The 21723-nt window shown below is 42.2% G+C and overlaps 1 protein-coding gene across 2 annotated transcripts in view; it reads left to right on the forward strand.

The window, feature by feature from the left end:
• abr (ABR activator of RhoGEF and GTPase) overlaps positions 1-21723 on the forward strand; it is a 140786-nt gene that overhangs the window by 2067 nt on the left and 116996 nt on the right. The window contains exon 1 of one of the 2 annotated variants that reach the window (XM_069700662.1): positions 20516-20894. The exons of the other annotated variant lie outside the window; for it this stretch is intronic. Within the exon in view, the coding sequence (XP_069556763.1) occupies positions 20834-20894 (61 nt within the window). The 5' untranslated portion in view covers positions 20516-20833. Of the gene's footprint in view, positions 1-20515; positions 20895-21723 lie in introns of those variants that run through there. 2 annotated transcript variants of the gene reach the window in all.

Raw genomic sequence — 21723 nt, forward strand, 5'->3', positions numbered from 1 at the left:
GTCATATCTCCCTAAAATATGGATGATAATTCTCTACCATGCGACCTACTGCATTTATTCTAATTACATTCAAAGCCCCTCTACCTTCTTATATGTGCTCAGGCAGGTGATGCTTGAAGTAATATCCTGTGAGTTGGGCGGACGGTTAAGCGCCACACAAACTGCTACACACAGTATGACTGTGAAAGTAACACCAGAGAACGTGAGAAACAAAACCCTCCTCTGTTGAAGAAACCAGAGTCAAGATGAGTTTGACATTTCTTCCGGTCGAAAGGAAAAAGTGAGATGGGAGCAACCACAGTATTATCTTTGTAGTAAATATAAGTAGTTTTTATGCAGCTTATTGATACACTCATGAATAAAAACCATTCTGGATCAATCAATAATATAAAAATATTTGCCATCCTAATCTTATGGCTATCTTAACGTGGCCTTTTAGCATTTGGGTGATGACGGTAAGCTGTGGTCTAGTTGTTTGTTGAGGGCTCCTGCCTGATTAACCTGAGAGCCAACATAGATGTGGCGTCTCACTGCTAACATGCACCACATCAGACACTACATGCGTGTAAGGTGGATGTTATATTAGTTTAGAGATCACTGCAGCTTTACTTGTATGAAGGTCACCGACACGCTTTAGGCCACATCTTGGCCTCAAAAAGAGTTTGACAGTTTTAGAATTGAAACCACATTCACGTCTGTGTGCCTGGTTTGAAGATACGTCAGCTTCTGGTTAGCTTAGCTCAGCACAAAGACGGCGAGGACTGCCTGTCGTGAACTTTAAAGTTCATTCATTTGTTTGTTTAGTTCATAGAAAAAGCAAAGTGAGTTTTGAGTGTGGTGACGGCTGTGTTGGGGTAATCTAGGAGGGAGGAAGGGAGACGTAAAGTCATTTTAAAAACAGAAATAATGGTGCATATTTTCAGATAGGAAGAGGAGCACTTCATGGTGTGAAGCTGAGGGGAATGTCGGATCTTCAGTTTTGGAAAGTTATCCTGAAAGGTCGACAAACACACCTCGTATCTGAGAAGGATTTTCTGATGCGACGCGACAGCTCGATGTTCAGTTTGCACTGAGCAGAAGTCGCCGCTCCGGGTCAAGAAATAGTCCGGCACAGTACCCCCGGTAACAGCGGTTTTTTTGTACCGATTAAACAAAGCAGACGTAACATGCTCATTAGTGAGTGCTAGCTGTTTCTGGAAGCAGTCTACTGGCTGCACTCTCTATTTAAAACAATTTCCCAAAATGTCAAACTATTTTTTAAATTCACCCTTTCATCAGAAATGCTCTCGTCGATATGGATTGAATGATATGGATGAAGGATTTGTCAGTACTGGAGGGCTGCTACTGTGAGGCTTGACCTCCCAGCTCCGTGATTTAAAGTAATAATAAGAAGGCTAATCCAGAAGCCGGGATTCACACAAATACTGTGTCACTTGGAGACTTCCTCAAATAAAAAAACGTGTGGCAATATTGACCGAGACCGTCTGCACGGCGTGAGTCAGGTCTGCGTGACTAAAGTGAGCATGAGAATAGATTAAGGAAGGCTTTCTGTGACACATCCCTGTTTCCCAGTCTGTTCTGTCCTTTTCATATCAGAAGATTGCGGTTGGTTTGGTACTTTTTCGTTTTAGTTCCTTTGTCGGCTGCATTTAATGATAACTGAAGGGATTTGGTGAATATGAACTGCTCTGAATGATACAGAGGGACATGAGGAGCTGACTGGTTTTACAGTTTGCGTTCGAAGGCCAAAATAGAAGCCAAATTCCCCGTAGAGCGTCTGCCCACGCTCCAATGGGGACTGTTTCTCGTTGTTGCATCCGATTGGTGAAGACCTCGGGTTGGGTTCGTTTTCAAACTACTGGAGCGGCTTTTAACCAATCAGCATTGACCACTATATGACGTACGTGAACAAGCTTTTTCTACAACAGTTTGTTTTGCTTTAATCGAGCTCCACCACCGCCAGCACTGTTTGAACTTTATTGAGGAACAAATGCTTGACTTCAATGTCATGTAGCTGCCCCCTGCTGGCCACAAATTGGTGTTTACAGGAGCCGAGCGAACATTAATGCGAACAGTGTTTCAGGACTGTAATCGCTGAGACAGCTGAACCTGTGAGCAACAGGCAGCTACAGAAATAGAGAAGTATTAGTGACAACCAGGCATCAGTGCTGTGAACGGTGGCACTCGGTCACTCCTCTTCAGTTTCAATATGTCGAAATCCTTTCACGCAAAAGTGGAAAGTTTTTATTAAAGAGAAATGGATGTGTGGGAAATTGATCTCGAAGAAAGTCGGAGGACAGCGTTTTGTGTCTTGAGAGCTGTTTTAAAAAAAAAAAAATCAAACACAAAGCTTGACGAAGCAAGAAAAAGAAAGGCGAGCACCTGATGAGTTTTTTGATCACGACACACTGTTCGGTCTCCCATTGTTGCAGGGCAGGGGAAGTATTTTCCCATAAACCTGTGGGTTGGGAAGGAAAAGCACTTACGGTAAATCTCTTAATCTATTCTATCTTTGTAATCCAACAGGATATTGATGTTTTACTGTGACAGCTGAGATAATCAGTAGAGAGACTTTGTGGCTGAAAACAATGGAGGGTGTGTGGAGCTGTGGGAAGAACTAAAGGGCACTTTGTGGCACTTCTGCCAGTTTGGCTGTCAGGTCAAGATTTTCAATTGAAGTACCAGCAGTTAACAGACCTCCTGGTCACTCGGCATTATGGGATATAAAAGAGTCCTCTCTTTTTTTCCACTCTCGCGCGCACACACACACACACACACACACACACACACACACACACACACACACACACACACACACACACACACACACACACACACACACACACACACACACACACACACACACATGCACGCACGCATTGGGCTCACACCAGGGGTCTTGCTCATTTGTGTACTGGGCGTTTGCTGGGAAGAGGTCATCCATCAGGTCATGTGAGTGTGAGGCCATCGCTCTGGCCTCTCTGCATGGTTCCTGATTCACCTCTTACTCACAGCAATGTTGGTTTAAACCTGGATGAATCTACGGTTACTGCAAGACTGTTGCAATAGGCATTGATCTTTAAAAAAAAACCAACTAATTATTTTGTAAACTAAAAAATCTCGGAGAGCGAGTCTGAAAATGTCAAACAGTCCTCACTGGTGTGTGTTTTACGGTAGTCCAGTCCAGTATGCAGCAGACTATTGTGAGAAGGGATGGTCAAACTCCAGTTTTCAGCTATCCTAGCTATTAAAAGCTTTTAAATGCTTTGAGTGCAAGCAGAGTAAGGAGTGAGCGAGATACCTTGTTTATAATTACCTAACAGTAACTTTGATCTTCATTGAGAAATATGTTTTTATCTGTGACAATAACGCTAAATGACTTTGGTTCATTGCTCTGATGTCATCCAGCTGCGAGGGCTGTTTCCTCTTCCTCTTACTTATAACATATTTCTCTGTTGAGGATCTGGTCGCTCAGAAAAATAGGCAGACAAGAAACAAAAACAGTTCACTTTCATGCAAATGTGTAGACGTTTCATAAGAGATGAAGTATTCATATTCAAGATTCTTTAAAACTGACAGAATTGGGGCATTTCTGGGCAATTATTTTATTATGTAAACATGAATCATCTCATAACTAGTCACACTTGTAAGAGATATTCTGTGGTTAGAAGTATTTTGGTTTTGGACTGTGGACATGTCATTTTGGAATTAAAATCTGTGGACTTAATGTCATGTCAAAACATGTTATACAGCCATGGAAAAACTACATACCATGGAAATTACTTTTTTTTTTTTTTTTTTTTACATATTTGAACAAGAAAACGTTTGACCCTCTTTGAAACAGCGCCTCCAGGTAAAGATGATATAATTCAAACCAGTGACACATAAAGTTTGTGGTCATTTTCATAATTTAATTGCCCTGAGGAGTGACAGATGGATTCAGTCTCATGGTCTGCTGCTGTCTTTACTATTGAGCTGTGTGGTATCGTCATGCTGTCTAAAAAGCTCTCTGAGGTCTTCAAAAAAAAGCTTGTGGATGCAATTTAAAAAGACCTCCATTTTATTTTGAATAAATAATTCCAATGTGAGGAAATCATCTACAAGTGACGTAAAGACTTTTTGGTATAATGTGCTCTACACACACGAATCAAACAGAGATGTTTGGTCCCAAAAATAGTACACATGTTTGGCGTAGAACAAAAACAGATTTTCAGGGGAAAAAATGGGTGTGATCGTTTGGGATCTTTTTGCCGCCTCAGGGACTCACTGATTCATCTATGAATTCTGCATCATATCAAAGAGACCTTGATGATACTGTAAAGGCTACTTCTTTGAAAGTTGAAATTAAATCAGAAGTGCATCTTTCAACAGGATCATGATCCTAAGAACACTAGAAAAAGTTACAAAAGTTATTTCTGCTAAAGGGGGACATACAAGCTTCTGATGCCAAGAGAGTAGTTACTTTTTCAACTGGAGAATAATGCATCTATTCAGATTTTTATTGATTAAATGATTGAAAAGGCCATTTTTCCCTTGTGGTTAGGGTTATTGATAGGCACTATCAAAGAAGATTTGCTTGTCCAAATATGTCAAAAAGCCAACATTGTCCATGAGATGTTCTTTTCTTTTTCACATGACTTCATGCCAGCCCAGCAGTCGATAGGTAATATTTTACCCCCAAAAAAATCTGTCAGGTTTTGACAGCAGAGTTTTCTGTGACGTAACAAATTGAACTCTTATTTCCAGACAGGCTGGGAGATCACATGCTAGCTCTCCAGTTTGATGTTGTTGGCCTAATAAAGAAAGATAATGCTGATTGTTTTTCATAAAGCTGTTGCAGGACTGGTTGATGACTAGATATGTGAAGACAGGAGTTCTGTCAACATGAGAGGACAGAAACCTGAGGAGCAGACGTGTCTCTAGGTGACTGTTGAATATGACACATTTTTCTCTTCTGGGTTGGCTCCCTCTTCCCCCGATAAGCAAGTCTTGTCCAGACCCGTCCTGAACAGCATGTGTAACAGGGAACTATGAGGCTGTCATTATTGTTTCCATTTTAGCACCCTATGGTGTAAATGGAAGCTCGGTCTATTTGGTTTGTTTGTGCTTTTCTTATAAACCTATAAATGACAGTTTCCAATATGTACGCTGGGTACTCCCTTCTGTATTATTACTGGACAGTCTGTTAGCTCAAGTTAGTGCACTCTCTCACTGCAAAGTGAAGCTTTTACACGATGACGGATAGTCTCCTGAGAATGGAGGTAAAAAAAAAAAAAAAATCCTCGCACATCAGGGTAAATCTCTCCCAAACTGCAGCTCATCTCCAAGGCAACACTGCTGCAGAGCTCAGGCAGACATTTACAGAAGCTGGTCCTGTGGTGTGTCAGCTACTTTGTCTGTTTAGAGAAGCACATAAACACATCGGGAAACACGGAAGTTAGACTCTGATCTTGTGCTGAGTTAAAGTGAGTAGACAAAATGTGAGGATTTGCTTGTTTTTTTTGTTTTTTTTATAAATGTAACTCAATCAACAGATGTCATCACCCTGGACTCTGGGTAATCCTGAACCTTCCCTTTTTTTAATTTGTACTTTTTTCTGACTTTTTATGGACAAATGATGAACTGATTGACTACTCAGAAACTCACCTTCCTGGACTTTGGGCCACATCATGGGACACAAATGTGAAAATTTTAAAGGAAGAAATCTGCAAATAGTTGTATTGTTTATTGCTAATATGAACAGTCGATTTATTAGTGAGAAAAGTAACTGACAAATATTGTGATAATCGTTTAAGGGTATCACAATTCTTAGGCCCTAATTGTAGCTTTTCAAGCAAAATTGCTCAAATTGAGGATTTCCTGAATTTTCTTGTCTCATATGGAAGAAAATTAAATATATTTTGACTTTTGGTTGGAAAAACAAGCAATTTGAGGATGCCATCTGTGAAATTGTGGTGGACATTTTTCCACTATATTTTTACATTCCTTAATAATGAGAATTACTCTCGTTATTTCATTATTTACCAATGATAATTCATTTCAAATCTAGTATTGTTTTCTCTTCTATCCCAACCAATACTTTAAAATTACACATTATGTTTCAGCTTTGTAAATCTTTTTCATACTGCAATGAAGCACCCAAACATTATATGTTCAACATTTCTGTAATATGATATCGCCACAATTCCTGTTCAACTTCCACCCCTGTATCCTCCTGTGAAGCAGCACTGGATTCCATTCCTCAAATCCAAAATCTCTTCAAAGTAAAGGCAGCCAAAGACTCCATGGCTTTCAATCCTCCAAACTAAAATACTATTTATGGTCTGACTTGTCCCAGTGTTACCTTGGTGATGAATGTGTCGTCGTGGTTGCGCAGGGAAGCAGGCAGGATGTATCTGTGATGGAGGAGGAGGTGTGGGTTCTGCAGTATCATCGCTTGCTTCTGAGATGGATGCAAGACGGAATGTGTGCTGTGTGCGTGCGTGCGTGTGCACGTGTGTGTGTGCGTGCGTGCGTGCGTGTGTGAACCTTGACCGTAGTTCTATATCAGAGGTGTGAAATGTAAGTCCAGGAAATGCAGTGCAAATAAGAGAGCTTAAACATTGCCTGGTGCTCTCTTATGTAACATAATATAGACCTGGGCCTGTATGGTATGTGCTCGAGGACATGCATGCAAACAAAAAACAAACAAGCACTAGGTAGGGTGGGACGATGCTTTTCAAAATGATGCCATTAATGTTTTTTTTTAAATTAGCCTCAACTTTTTTGATTGATAAACTTACACGTACAGAGTGCAGTAAATACAAAAAAACCCTCCATCAAATATAATTATTTGGCGTGAGCACCCTTTCCGTTTAAAGCGCTCCAGCTCTCAGCGGTAAACTTGTCCCCAGGTCTTTTACTTGCCAGGTTGCTCCAAGCCTCTTGGAGACCATGTAACAGTCCTTCTGTGGATCCAGGCTGTCTCAGTAGCTTCTGTCTCCTCATGAGGTCCCAGACTGACTCCATGATGTTGAGATCAGGGCTCTGTGGGGGACATACCATCTGTTGTAGGACTCCTTGTTCTCCTTGTGACTAAGGACAGTTTTGTATGACTTTATGTTGTTTAGGGTTTTTGTCATGCAGCAGATCAAACGCCTCCCCGATGGTGTTGCATGATGGATACAAAAAAATCTGTAGCCTAAAACCTTTGCAGAGTACAATAACGTGCCAAAGTGTATCCTCTGTTTTCTCTAAATCACTTGTGACGGCTGTATTTGCCTCCGCAGTCTACGGTGATAAACTTAACTCAACCTGGTGACCTGTGGTTACTTGTAAGGGGATTTTTTTTTTCATCATTGCAGGATTTCCCTCAGTACAATGGCGGGTTCAGATGGCACACAGTGTAGCCGCTGTCACGTCACAGAAAATCCTGTGATGCAATGTCCTCCTGTCGTCTGCTGACGTCAGCAGCCACAATCTTTACCTGCTGAAACTATGACGAGTAACGAAAGTAGTTGAGGTGCCAGACAATGTATGATGGTGATGTTGATATCATAAGAATTCATCAGATAATGTTAAAGCTGTAAGAAAGTGGTTTTACCATTCAACTAGTTTCTGACTGTCACTTTATAGTATCGAAAAAAAGAATGTACTGAAGAAAATACTATTTAAAAAAAGTTAATGGCTTCTTTACAGTAAGTTAGTCTGACTCTGAATACGACTCAAGGGCTACAAAAGCAGTTTTGTTTTGTTAGTGGTCCCTGATTTCCCATCAGATTAGTACTGATGGGATACTGGCACGCTGCCCTTTCTGCGTCCTACAATCAACAAAGGCGTGGAGCTCTTAGGGGTTTCTAATAGAAAATATGCTACAAGGATTTTCACATTAACAGGAGCAGGAAGAGGCTGCAGGCTACTAGAGGTGACGCTCATCGAGACATAGCTGTGCTCTACTTTCCTTAATACAAGACCCTGCGATCACTGTGTTGTTCCTAGTCTCTCCTTTGGGACAGGGCTGAGCTGGATTACTCCTCACTCTCACCCTGTCTTGCACTGTTCAGCCCATCTTATAAACAGAGACTGAGACAAACACAGCAGCTATCTCACTCTCTGAGTTTCCTGCACATCATGGCTCAGCTAGGAGTTTTTCTACTGAGGAATGTACAGACGGGAAGTGCAAACTCATTCTTGACATGAGATTCTCTCTCAGCTCAAATCAATTTGAGATGAATTGCTGTGAGATCGCGGCGCGGTTGCAACTTGTGGTTTTCCTGTCACTTGGCTGATTCATGTAGCTCTGCCAAAGCCCTGCTGAATGAGCAAACCGTTAGTGTAAACTGACAACTGACAATGACTCATGAGCTCATTATTTCATATATAATCAATTAATCGTTGAATCCAAATGCAAAAAGAAATTGTAAAAATATGGTATTCAAACCTTGGTCCAAAAGATGAAGAGTTTTAATTTACTGTAACATTGATAAAAACAGTAACTCCTGAAACCAGAGAATATTTTGGGGGAAAAATGATTTTATTTAGCTGTTTTTGAGTTGTGAACTAACAGAAAGGAGAAAGGAGCACATTAACTTCCAGGCTATCAGAATATGTAAAACAAAGGTTAGATTTAGACTCACCTCATCCTGTTTGCTCTGAAAGATTTCCTGTGTCTATTTTCTTTAACATAAATCCTGTTAAGTGTAAATATCATAAATTCTTGTGTGAAGTGGCAAAATCATCAAAGCAAAGTCAATTCATCTCGCCAGCTTACTCAACTCTTTCTATTGTTGACATTAAGAAAAGAAGGAAAACTTCCTCTCAGTCCGAAACACCAGGTTGCACATGATTGGCTGACTGCCACGGCTGCCATGGAGACCCCTGCGTGTGTGCGTGTGTGTGCGCGTGTGCGTGTGTGTGTGTGTGCGTGTGTGTGCGTGTGTGTGCGTGTGTGTGTGTTGCAGAGCCCTGCATTCTCCTCTGACACACCGTCAGTGGGTGTGCATGGCTTCATATATCATCGCTCTAATGATTCTGCACATTATGCAACCGGTGAATTATACACTATTCAAAACTCTCGATGTTGTTGGTTTCTCTTCTGTATGTATGGAGCACCACGTGTTCACGACATCATGTTGTAATACGTATATGAATAATTTGTGTAAAACCTTTCAGCCAATAACTTTCTCTCTGCATCTCTTAAACTTCCAAACCTAAAAACCGTGACCAGTTACTTGAGTTAACCAAGGTCGAACTGAGTTTAAACTATCATTATTAGGTTGTTGTTAGCAAAATCAACTTGCTCTTCTTGTGGTTTTGTCCTTCCCAAAGTTGAGTGTGATGTTAGCTGCTGGCGTTAACACAGTCTCCTCCCTTTGCTGCTGAGTAATAAACCAAAACTTGTGATCACCACGAGCCAGCACGTTGCTAGCCTCGTTGAGCTAAATGAATAGGGTTATATGAATTAAAATGGTTTTGGAATCATTTAGACTTTGTTGTTGCTTCATCAAAAAGGAGTTAGCTGCCTATTTATCAAACTATAGGTGATCTTTAAATGTCATTTAATAACTGGAGATCGTAGATGGAGATGACCAGGAAATGCAGCAAGAGAGAAACGCAATGAAGGTCCAGCTGGTTAGGAGTCGACCCACGGATGTTGCAGTTATGTACTGCGCTAAATCTGGAAGCAGTTCATAAACATAAACATCTGAAAGTATGAACCTTAAATTCAGGTCACCTCATTAGAAATACCTTACGGCTGTGTAATAAAGTGGTCATTGAATTTAATCAGTAAAATTGTCATATCTTGTTGTTTTATGGCAACAAGGGAGGAGGTCTGAATGTCTCCGGTGTTACTGAGGAATGTTTTGCATACGGCGACTCTCCTGTCTCGTTTGAAATACAAACTTTAGTCTTTTTTTCCATCGGTCGTATGTAGCTTCAGGCAGCTGCATGTTACAGAAGGAGGCTGAATTTGAAAGACGTTTGCTGACTTTTTTTTAAGACACATTTTCTGAACAATGGAAAGCTCATAGTCATTTCTTTAGAGCTCATTTCCAGCTTGGATAAGTATTTTCACGACTCGTGGCCAAATCTCTGATATGTAGGACAACAGAAAGCAACTTGGGAACACTTTCGTGGTCGGGCTTGTATTCTCCCTGCTGGTGTGTGAAGTCCTTGTGGTGACAGTGTTACCGTGTCAGATGCCATCCTCCAGAGTCTGGGAGAAAAATTATTTCCACGGAGACCAGCACCTCCCTAATAAGCAGGCTCAGATCGGTCTCTGTGCCTTTCAGCTTTCCTACCCGTCACAGCCGGAGACGTCTTGTCATTTTCTCCTGAACACTTCTTATTACCTCTCAGACAACATGTCAGCCTGTGTCACTCCTTCCCTTCTGCGTCCTCATCAAGAGAGCTGTTTGTGCTGTCGGCTGCACACCAGGGAATTAATGAAACACTGGCCTTCACTGAAGTATAACGCTGTTAAAACACCTGTTAAGAACATGCAGACTCTCAGAAGATGTCCTTTGTGACATGAACCAGTTCCACTTCCTTTTACTGATTGGTGAAAACATAAACAGAGTAACTAATAAACATAAATGTGAAAGTTTTGGTTTGATTTGGAAACCAGTTACTTATGTCGTATTTAACCATCGTAATGTGATACTTTACTACGACTACTAACAGTCAGGACGGGAAGGCTTGCTTACCGGTTGTCTGACTAATGTCCGTGGCAGAGAAAGGAAAGAAGTTGTTTGTGCTTCAGGTCACAGGAGCTCCTGCTGAGGGTATTAAGTGTCACCGTATACGATCCCATGTGGAAACACTAGCTCCTCTGGGCCGACAGGTCAAGGGTTAAAAGCAGGGGTGTAGCGTTGTACGTGGAGGAAGATCGCTTTCAGTAGGAAGTTGCTTCCATTGAGTTCAGTGTTTGCTCAGTGTTGAAGGACTCCCTGCAGAACCAAACACTGTTCTGTTGATGCACCGCCATAATTGCTTTGGAGCCGCAAGGTCTTGGCAAATGAAGTGAGAGAAATGTGCTGTTTGCTCTGAGGATTTGATTTGAGGCCACTCCAATTGTCCAACTTTCACTGTCTACATGTATTTGAATCAATTGTATTAGTCGTTCTGATTTTGCGTTTGCTACGATTTCGAATGAATTATTGGCTGTGTTTGTTTTCTTCTTGGTGTCCCACCGTTCATTTCCGCGGTGGTACAGAAACAGAGACTAAAGCACGACATGTTCTGAAGTGACCTGAATGCTAAAAACCTTCAGCATAGAGGCAGATTTCTTTCTTTTATCCTCAAGCAGAACTTGACAGGTGGAAAAAGATGTGCGCCAAACGACTGACTCAGAGGTGGGTTTTCACAGAGACAGCCTGAGCATTTATCGACAAGCTGAAAACAGACTGATGTGGATGAAGGAGGAGAGATCTGCTGCTGCCGCCTTTACAAATCAGCTTTCACTCTCTTTTTGCAGTGAGTGTTGCTCTCGTGTGTCAGTGAGTGTGTGCGTGCTGTATTCTGCCCTAATGACACAGTTAACCTGATTCAGGAGGTGTGCTGGGTGGAGTACTACTTCCTCTGCAGCTCCCAGCATCAACATCATTCATGCATCAATACAGCTCATATTAGTAGCCGTATTAATGCAGCTTCATGGAGCAGCTGAAGTTTTAATATCTAGAATTTCCTTTACAACTTTGAGGCTTTGAGAAAATCGTTGATGAGACTCCTTCAAGTAGTGCTGCTGGTTAGTCTTTCCCTCCCTTAACTCTGTGCCCTCATCACACCACAAAGTCCCCCTGAAGTAAACAGTTTAATGGTCCTGGATGCTGCACAGAAATAATAAGTAACAGGAGGAGATCCAGTGGAAGTGTGGGAATGTTGAGGAGATGGATACAGCGCCCCCATGTGGACTCTGTAATGATAACAGTTTTGCTTTGGTGTACCTGTTTTCATTCTGTTGTGTTTTAGTTAGTTTGTTATTAATGATTTAATAGAGGTTATGGTTGAGCTGTAACAATTTAAGTGTGAGCAATAATGAATGAAGCCTGTGAAAAGGTGTATCGTGTTTTCTGTGGCTTTAGAGGAGCTCAGTGTATTTTTTCATCTGGAGGATAAACCATATGATATTTTAACTTGCAAAAAGCTGCGGACTTCCATTTGAAGGAAGATAAAGAAAGACCGCAGAGTTGCATTATGGGAAATATATGATCCAGTGGATTATGAGCTTGATTGATACGATTAAATATCATGTCATGGATGAAATGGGACGGCTGTGGCTCAGATGGTTGAGCGGGTTGCACTTCTTGTAAGGTTGGCGGTTCAATACCCGGTTTCTCCTGTTCTTATGCTGAAGTCTCCTCAGGCAAGAAGTAGCTCCTGATGGCAGGCGAGGTGTGTGTGTGTGTGTGTGTGTGTGGGTGTGTGGGAGGCAACTTGTAAAGTGCCTTCAGTCTGCTAAGATGAGGCGGTGTTACATAAGTGCAGACCATTTACCATGTGAGGATCGTTCAGCCTCTGCTGCTTTCATTTTGATTATTCTCCTGTTAATCTGTCTCTTGTGGGTTCAACAGCTTTATTGCAATCACTGATGTGCCACCTTATACGATACTGTTGTAAGTAGCATTTCAAAATGATTGGAATTTGAGCACTTTTTCCATTTTTCCCATTAATGACATTCACAGATTCACTTGTTTATCTGACACAGAATGTATTAATGGATTTTTGGATCTGAAATTTGTACTTAAAAATCCACCCACATTAAATTCTCTCCGTGCATTATAACATTTCTGTCCACTACACACACACTAAAGGTTTTAATTGCTCCTCAGAGCTGGTGTTGACAGAAACTAAACACTAGAGTGCAGTAGTTCTTTATTTAGACATCATTACCTTTGCTGTTCTCTATCCTCCTTTATGGTGTGTGAATGTGTTTGAGTGTATGTGTGGTTTTTATCTCTGTAAAATCTAACCTGATGTTGGCTTTGCTTGAATGAGTTGTCTCTATAAAGGGCAGAGTTACTTGTGTGTGTGTGTGTGTGTGTGTGTGTGTGTGTGTGTGTGTGTGTGTGTGTGTGTGTGTGTGTGTGTGTGTGTGTGTGAAGGGCCACTGCTCCTTATCTGTTGTCTGTCCAATCACAGTATGATTCAGATGATTTCCACATTGACCTCAATAGATCAAAGTGAATTCAGCTGGCATGGGATGAATCTCTCTCTCTCTCTCTCTCTCTCTCTCTCTCTCTCTCTCACACACACACACACACACACACACACACACACACACACACACACACACACACACACACACACACACACACACACACACACACACACACACACACACATTTTCTTCGATCTCTTTGTCCCATCCTCTGTCTTTCTCCTTGACACAAACAAGCACAGGATTGTATTTAAGCAACCTTAATCTTATCATAAATCAGGAGCTGGCTTAATAAAGAAACAGCAGTCACAAACAGTGTCTGAGACACACACACACACACACACACACACACACACACACACACACACACACACACACACACACACACACACACACACACACACACACACACACACACACACACACACACACACACACACACACGTAGATATGTCACAGTGGTCTGCTAGACATGCTCGTTCCAGATAATTGGATGCTGAAGGAGTTACAGGGGGGGAGGCTCGGGGCAAATGAGGTGAGAGGAGATCTCGCCTGCCTGAACACATGCTGTGATGCACCCACACAGACAGGGCAGCCAGCGGCTTTGTGAATTGAAAAGAAAAGCTGGTGAAGGTCTTATTCTCATAACACACACTTGCATGTCAGAGGAGAAATGGAGGAATCAATGAAATAACTGTTGGATTAATGACTCTGTATTTAACAGATAAACTGAAGTGATGCAGGAAATGTACAGCGATTGTGACAAACACAGACGAGAGATAAAAAGAAAAACCTCTGGGGGCTCATCAGGCAATTTCACTTAAAAACAAAGCAACTGGCAGACAATAACAAACTATAAAGCAACACCCCACATGATTTCAGGCATTCCCATTTAACAAGCAGACATTCATCACTGGTGTACGTTGGCCTTTTTAATAATGCATATTCATTGCTTGTCCCTGCTGCCAACTCCCCCAACCCCCTCATAACAAAGGCATGTGTGGAAAAACATACAGCCAGAGAATATCGTCAATTTCCAAGGAGTGTGTTCAGTCTACTACATGCTTCATACTTTGTTGATTAAGAGGCTGAATGGGATTTGTAATGGTTGGCAGCGGTTGCCATTGACCAACTGCAGAGTGCACTATAAGTTGTCTGCAGCTGTGTTTTCATGTTCATTTCCTTCCTTAATGATCAAAAGTATTGATGTTGAAATATTTTTGTGTAGTTTAAAAATAAGTTCTTTCAAATATGCTCAATCTTTTATTTTTAATTTTCTAGAGGTTGATTTTTAGACTCTTTTGTTAATGTTTCCAGCTTTAAATTGACTTGTATTTTGAAAGAAGAACCCACTTCCATTCGCTGAATATTTTCCATCTGACGAGGGCCATTTCCATCCGTCGTCTTTGTCAGTTTTCTTGTGGTATATTTGTGAATTCTGTGTCACCCCAGTGCTTCATTAGGCTTTTTTGAAGCCATTCGCATGGAAAACACAGCTGTCCACTTCCTGTGTGTGTGTGTGTGTGTGTGTGTGTGTGTGTGTGTGTGTGTGTGTGTGTGTGTGCGCGCGTGTGTGTGTGCATGCACGCACAGCCCTACGTACGCACACTAACCAGTGGTTGAAAGTATTTTTAAGTGTGTGTGTGTGTGTGTGTGGGGGGGGGGGGGGGTATGGGAGGTTTACAGGATGTGCAGATCAGCGAGTTTTTTTTTATTAAAAAATTTCCGGTTTATTTTATTCTCATCAACTAGTTGGCGTTTCAGTGTCAAGCCAAGAGTAGCAGAGGGGGAAAGATAGGGCGCAACACACACTCACACACTGCCACCTCTCCCCGGAGATGGACACACCCTACCCCCAGTTCACCCATCGCCCAATCATCCCCCAGGCCAACGGTCGGGGTCGAAATGTTGGAGAGGAGTAAAAAAGGGGGTAGCTGTGGGTGGGGTTGGTGGAGCGAGGTGGGGCAGGGGTATCTGGGTAGAACAGGAGGGATGGAGGGGGGGCAGTGGATGGTGGATGACAGATTGACTGTCTGGTGGGATGCTGTGCTGCCTAATTACCCACATACACACTCGTACACCCGCAGAGGTCTGCCAGCGACCTCCCCAACTTCCTCCAGGCTTCATGACAGGAAATCTTAACTGTTCAAGTTTCAAAATAAGAGCCTGAAACAATTTTTATTTAAATGTCAAAACGTCTCTTTGTTGTTCCCCCCCCCCCCCCTCCAACAGCCGCTAAATGATATAATAAATGAGTGGATCAACTCACAGCCTGTTCATGGAAGCGTTCACGTTTGCATTTTAAACCCAGTTTGTCTGTTAGATTCTTGCTGTGAATATCGTTTGATCCCTGGGAACAGATATACACCAAATCCCCCACACAGCCCCAAGTGTTGGTGAAAACAAGACAAAATATGTTTTTTTTAAGACATGATAGTCTTGGAAGCTATTGTTTTTTTTTTAATGATTTAATGACTATTTGTTAATATGAAACTCATTATCACATTCCTTATATTTACTCTAGACACCTTTGTCTGATTGTTTCATAGATAGTTTCATCTTGTAAACAATCACTCTACACAACACCTTTGAAATTTGAGTTACCAACATTATTGTGTAACTGTTGCTATAGCAACCAGTAAAGAAATATAACTTTCTTGGTGCTTTTAATCCACTTCCACTTTCAACTTTCTCGTATGTTTTCCAATGGCAATCAGTTGGTGTAAGATGACTTATTGATGTGGCTTATTAAACAGTTCACAGACAGATTTCCAATAGTAAGCCCTGTCAGTGAGTCCCTCCAACTTTGATTTTGCCTAAATATGCCTCTGAGCATCAGGCAGTACAATGATCCAGTGATGTCCTTTGTTCGCATGGTGTTTGCTCACGGTGGGATGACATGCATGATCAAAGGCAGCATTGATTTTTTCCCACAGATTTTTTTTTGTGCTGTAGTCTGGCTGCACTGACTAATGATGTATTCTCTTTTTTTTTTTTTTGGTTTGCACCCACATTTATAACACACACTCATGTAATTCATTAAAAGCGTGTACAACTATGAGGAAACTATGAGTAGATATATATTTTGGATCAACACTTTGTTACGGGGAAAAAACAATTTCTAGGAGAGCCTGAGGTCTAGATCTTATCCATCCATTCAATCCAAAGGCTCTGTCCTTACACACACACACACACACACACACACACACACACACACACACACACACACACACACACACACACACACACACACACACACACACACACACACACACACACACACACACACACACACACACACACACACACACACACTGTTGCTGAATGTTGACCTTTATGGAGAATGGACCATCGCTGATGTGTTGAGCTTTGTTGTTGCGTTACAAAGAGGCAGACTGCTCCCCCCCAACATCTGCAACCAGACAGATACTTCAGCTGCTCTCTACAGTGGCCGAGCCAACTGTGTTAGCTGTGTTGGGTGGGGTTGGGTAGGGGGTTGGGTAGGGGGTGGTGGTGGGCAAAGGCTTGTAGAGACAGTTAGTAATGGCCCTTTTTACTGCGCAGCTTGACTGCTCATTAATATTTGATAAATGTTTTTGACGCTCCAGGAAAACTAACATGCAGCTTGATGTATTTTATATATATATATATATATATATATATATATATATATTGTGTGTGTGTGTTTTTGGGCATGTCACATGAGTTTTCTTTGTTTGCCCATTCCTCTTGAATGATGAGGTGTTTAAGAGGAGGAGGTGAGCAGCTTTGCTCTGAAACCCCAAATTCTATATACGTGTGTGTGTGTGTGTGTGTGTGTGTGTGTGTGTGTGTGTGTGTGTGTGTGTGTGTGTGTGTGTGTGTGTGTGTGTGTGTGTGTGTGTGTGTCCCAGATTTAAGACAAAGGAGGTGTAAGGCTGTACAGTACATCAATCTATTTTTGATGAAGTGCCACTCATCGACCCTGTGTTCTTCTTCGCCTGCTTGGCTTTTCCCTTTACATTAAATTGTGTGTGCACACCTGCTCTCCGTGTGTTTGTGCATGTTTCTTTCATGCCAGGGTGGTTTTCCGCCTTCATAATGACACGTTTATATTCATTAATAACTCTAACACACATTATCACATGCAGGTCCACATTAAATGCCTTGAGACACACACACACACACACACACACACACACACACACACACACACACACACACACACACACACACACACACACACACACACACACACACACACACACACACACACACACACACGACCTCTGGCTAGAGGGACTGTCGGGATGCCCTATCGTTTAAAGTGTGTGTGTGTTGTGTGTGTGTGTGTGTGTTTCCTCCAGCTGGCACATACAAGGTCTGTGTTGCCAGACAAAGAGCGGTGCTTGGGGCCCGGTGCTCTGCTTGTCGGGGGGGGGAGAGCTGCGGTGGGGCTCCTCCTGTCAGCCTTTGTGTCCTAATTGAAGTTTTTCTGCCTCTCAACCCTCCCTTCTTTCCTTCCCCCATGCTGGTTAGAGGAGGACGGAGGGGGGGAGGAGTGGACCTGACAGAGGTTTGAGGAAAGAGCTTCATATCTGGTTTTGTTGCCGCTGGCATGATGCTCGTCTGTGATCGCCCTCCTCTGAAGCACATGCGTGCATAAACACAGAGAGTTCGGCCTGATGAGGAGGAAGGATGCTGTCAGCTGTTTCTGGGAACAGGATGCAACAGGAGAGCTAATGTGCTGATATCCCCGTTCAAACCTGACTGAGAGATTAATTGTAAATCAGACTATAACATTTTTAAATAATAAGGATAAAATGCAGATTATTTTTTTGGGGGCTTTGCTTGTACTGCGGCCAATTTCTGTATTTCTTTGAGATTTGTTGTTCTAATACAGATATTGCACTGGAAATAATTATGAACTAACATCCAGGAATATACAGAGTAGATGCGAATTCAGTGTCTATTATTTTCTATAAATGAAACTTTTCAATTTTAGATTCAGGCAGAGAAAACACTGTGTTTGGGTTTTTGTGTGTAGAGATAATGTCGTGTGTTTAAGTTGCTACTTGTGTAAAGTTGTGCAACTTCCGTCATCACGGCAGCAGCAAACTTCTCCCGACTCGTTGATGGAGACGTAAAACGAACAGCTGTCTCCCACATCTCTTGTGATGCAAACTTTGTCGTCATGTAACAGTAAACTTCTCTAGACTGGTTGCAAACACGGGCGGACACCGGCCTGTCCACTGTCGTATGGATACATCCGTTCAGCCTATCTCCTCCTAACAAGGAAAAACTCTCATCATATAGACGTCATCTGAACTGCGTCACTTCTCCTAGACACCAGATTGACATTATTTGAACGACTGCTAGAGGCAGCTTTAAAACATAAAAACCCCTCGTTCCTGCTTCCAAAAAATTACCTATTGGGTCTTTTTTGGAGGACAGTCTCATAAAATCTGGGTCGGTGTAATCCTGGTGGTGTGCACTAATATAATCATGAACTTTTTTCTGTTAAAAACCCCCAAAAAACAGCCCCCTCGTTGTCCAGCATCATTTACCTGTACATTCTTCTTTCTTCTACATCAGTATTCAGCTCTGTCCAGCCTCCTCTCTACAGCACACACACACACACACACACACACACACACACACACACACACACACACACGTATGTGTGTGTGTCTCTTTCATGTTCTTCAAGCGTGTGTGTCTGTGTGGACGAGGGGGGCATAGCGAGTTGCCACGGGAACAGAAGATGGGACTAGTTTAAAACATGACTTGTGAACCTCTCTCTCTCTCTCTCTCGCTCTCTCTCTCTCTTTTTCAATCAACTGAATGAGTGACTCTGTTTCTCACAAAGCAGCTCATTGTTGTGTGTGGCAGTGATCTTGAGCTCATCATCTAGTGCAGCTCCTACTATAGTTCATCAAACACCCCTTAGAAAGTCCCTCATTGCTTACTATTATCATGACCACCATTGCTGCTCTAATTCTATTTTGTATTTATGAAAAATATGAACTCTTATGTAACTATTTAGATTAGGTTGGTCTTTGTTTTGATTCTTGGTTTGTTTGTATATTATATATATAGATATATACTGTACTGCATATATATATATATATATATATACATATATATATATATACATATATATATATGTTGACTGTGTTTCTTGGTTTGTTGTATATAATATATATAGATATATAATGTACTGTATATACTGTGCATTTTATATTTATATTTTTTACTGCTATTTATTTTATTGCTTTTCTATTATTATATTATTCTATTATTTTATTCTATTGTTTCTATTATTGTCTTATTGCTTCTGTATGTATGCTGCTGTAGCGAAAAAAATTTCCCCTCGGGGATTAATAAAGTAAATACCTACCTACCTACCTACCTACCTTTATAACAAAATGTAAAATCAGGTTAAAACCCTGGACTTGACGCTGAACCATCCTCAGGAGAAAGCAACCAGATCTCTCTTTGGACTGTTCCTCTCATGTCCATTAACAATATCTTTTTGAAATCAAAATAAATATAGCCTGAAACTGAGCAGCTATAGCAGAGTGATTTTTTTTTTTTTTTTATCTCGGACAAAGCTTGACCCAAATAGGTTTTAAGTGCACTGTCCCTTCCACCTGTACGTCAATACTCAAAGGGACTTGAAATAAGTGAATTTACCTAAAAATCTGGAAAATTGTCAATGCAAATTATTTATGTCTTTTTTTTTCTTTTTTTTTTTTTTTTTAGCAAGGGAAATCTATCTTTGGCTAGCAGTTATGTTTTTTATTCTTGGCATTTTAATTATCTTTAAGCTCGCATGATCTTGAAACCTCTGTTACCTTTACCTGGTTAAATTAAGGAAGAACATAACAAAAACAATAAGCATTAAAGTCGGGTTCTCCCAGTGTACACTTGCAGGAAAATGAAATTAGAAAGAGGAGCAGACAAGGACAATAACTTTGGACCTGGCACTCAGTCAGACAATCTGCCAGTTAACTCACATATAACATGGAGCTCACTGGTTCAGTCATTATGCACCACTTCTGAAATCCTCCCTGGAAGAGAGGGAGGGAGGGGGGGAGGGGGAAAGAGGAGGAAAGGGGGTGAGAGGAGGAGAGGGGGACAGGGGGAGATAGGGCGCGAGATGGGGCGAGAGGGGGAGAGAGAGAGAGAGACAGACAGAGAGAGAGAGACACAGAGAGAGAGAGAGAGAGAGAGAGAGAGAGAGAGAGAGAGAGAGACAGAGAGAGAGAGAGAGAGAGAGAGAGAGAGAGAGAGAGAGAGAGAGAGGAGGGGTGGATAGGAGCGAGCAAGCCAAAGAGAGAGAGGGAGTGCTTCTCCCTTCCCCTAGCAACGCTCAGTGGTGTCTGTCTCCAGCCTGTTGTTTTCTCTCTCTCGCTCTCTCTCTCTCTCACACACACACACACACACACACACACACCTCTCACTCACACACTCCTTCTTCGTCTCGCTCGCTCGTCAGCCTGTTGGACCCCGGGGTGTCTTTTGACATATTTTTTTCCACCCCCTCCGCACAAATGGTTCTTTTTGCTTCTCCCTGCGAGATGAAGGCTGTTTATCAAGGATAAGGGGAAAAAAAGAAAAGAGGGCAAACGTGAAAAGCGAGCGACGTAAAGAAGGTGCGGGAAGACCTCAGAAAGAAGCTGAGTGACTGAGATACGGGATTCAGGAAGGAGGATGGAGCCCCTCAGTGCTCGTGGCCTGCCGCGGCTCTCCTGGATCGACACCCTCTACAGCAGTACGTACCTCCACATCCATCCATCGACTCCGCTCCTCGCTTCCCGTTTACTGTATCTGCGTGCTCGGCTTTAAACCCCCCCCTCCGCCCCCCCATCTCATTCACTGCCTCTTCGCCTTACAATCACAGCTACATGCACACGGCGGGCACTTTGCATTTTCTCAGGACTTCCAATTAGTGTGCATCACTGTGGCTGTCTATAACAAGACGGTCATCCCCTCCCTCCCCCCCAACCTCCCCACTTTAAAAAAAAGAAAATGTTTTTGCCTTCATTCCCTGACAGTGACGACAACTTACATCAGCTGTTGTGATGCTTTTTGCTGGCTGGTAGGCACAGAGGCAGGAGGGGAAGCCCAGAGATTTACCGTGTGAGGAGAGCGTGAGTCATGCTCACAAACCTGGAAGTAGAACTTTATGTTCCATCCTATCGAGGACACAAGCTGTGTGATGTTGAATATTTAATCCGCTCTTTATTGTGATCTTCACGCTGCGCTGCTGCTCCGGTCTGACGTCCCATACTGTACGCTGGGTTGCTTTAACATCAGCTGTTAGCAGCACTTTCAGGTTGAGATGCGGAAAAACAAATCCCTTGGCTCTTTCTCTCCCTCAAATTAGCCTGCCCTTGATTTGTTTTTTTCAACTGTGTTTACAAGAAAGTTTTTTAAATTTTTTTTTAATGAGGATAATTTACATAATCTGGGGCAGTGGTTTTACATGCTGTACTTCAGAGCTGAGACACATCCAGTCAGGCACAGCAGTGATTCCCTGTTGGCGTATTGTTGAGGGGTGTGTGTGTGTGTGTGTGTGTGTGTGTGTGTGTGTGTGTGTG

Source organism: Brachyistius frenatus, unplaced genomic scaffold (assembly GCF_029030835.1).
Source record: "Brachyistius frenatus isolate BFR_SWC_R1_liver_20210118 unplaced genomic scaffold, ASM2903083v1 Contig_34, whole genome shotgun sequence".
NCBI classification, from domain to species: Eukaryota; Metazoa; Chordata; class Actinopteri; family Embiotocidae; genus Brachyistius; species Brachyistius frenatus.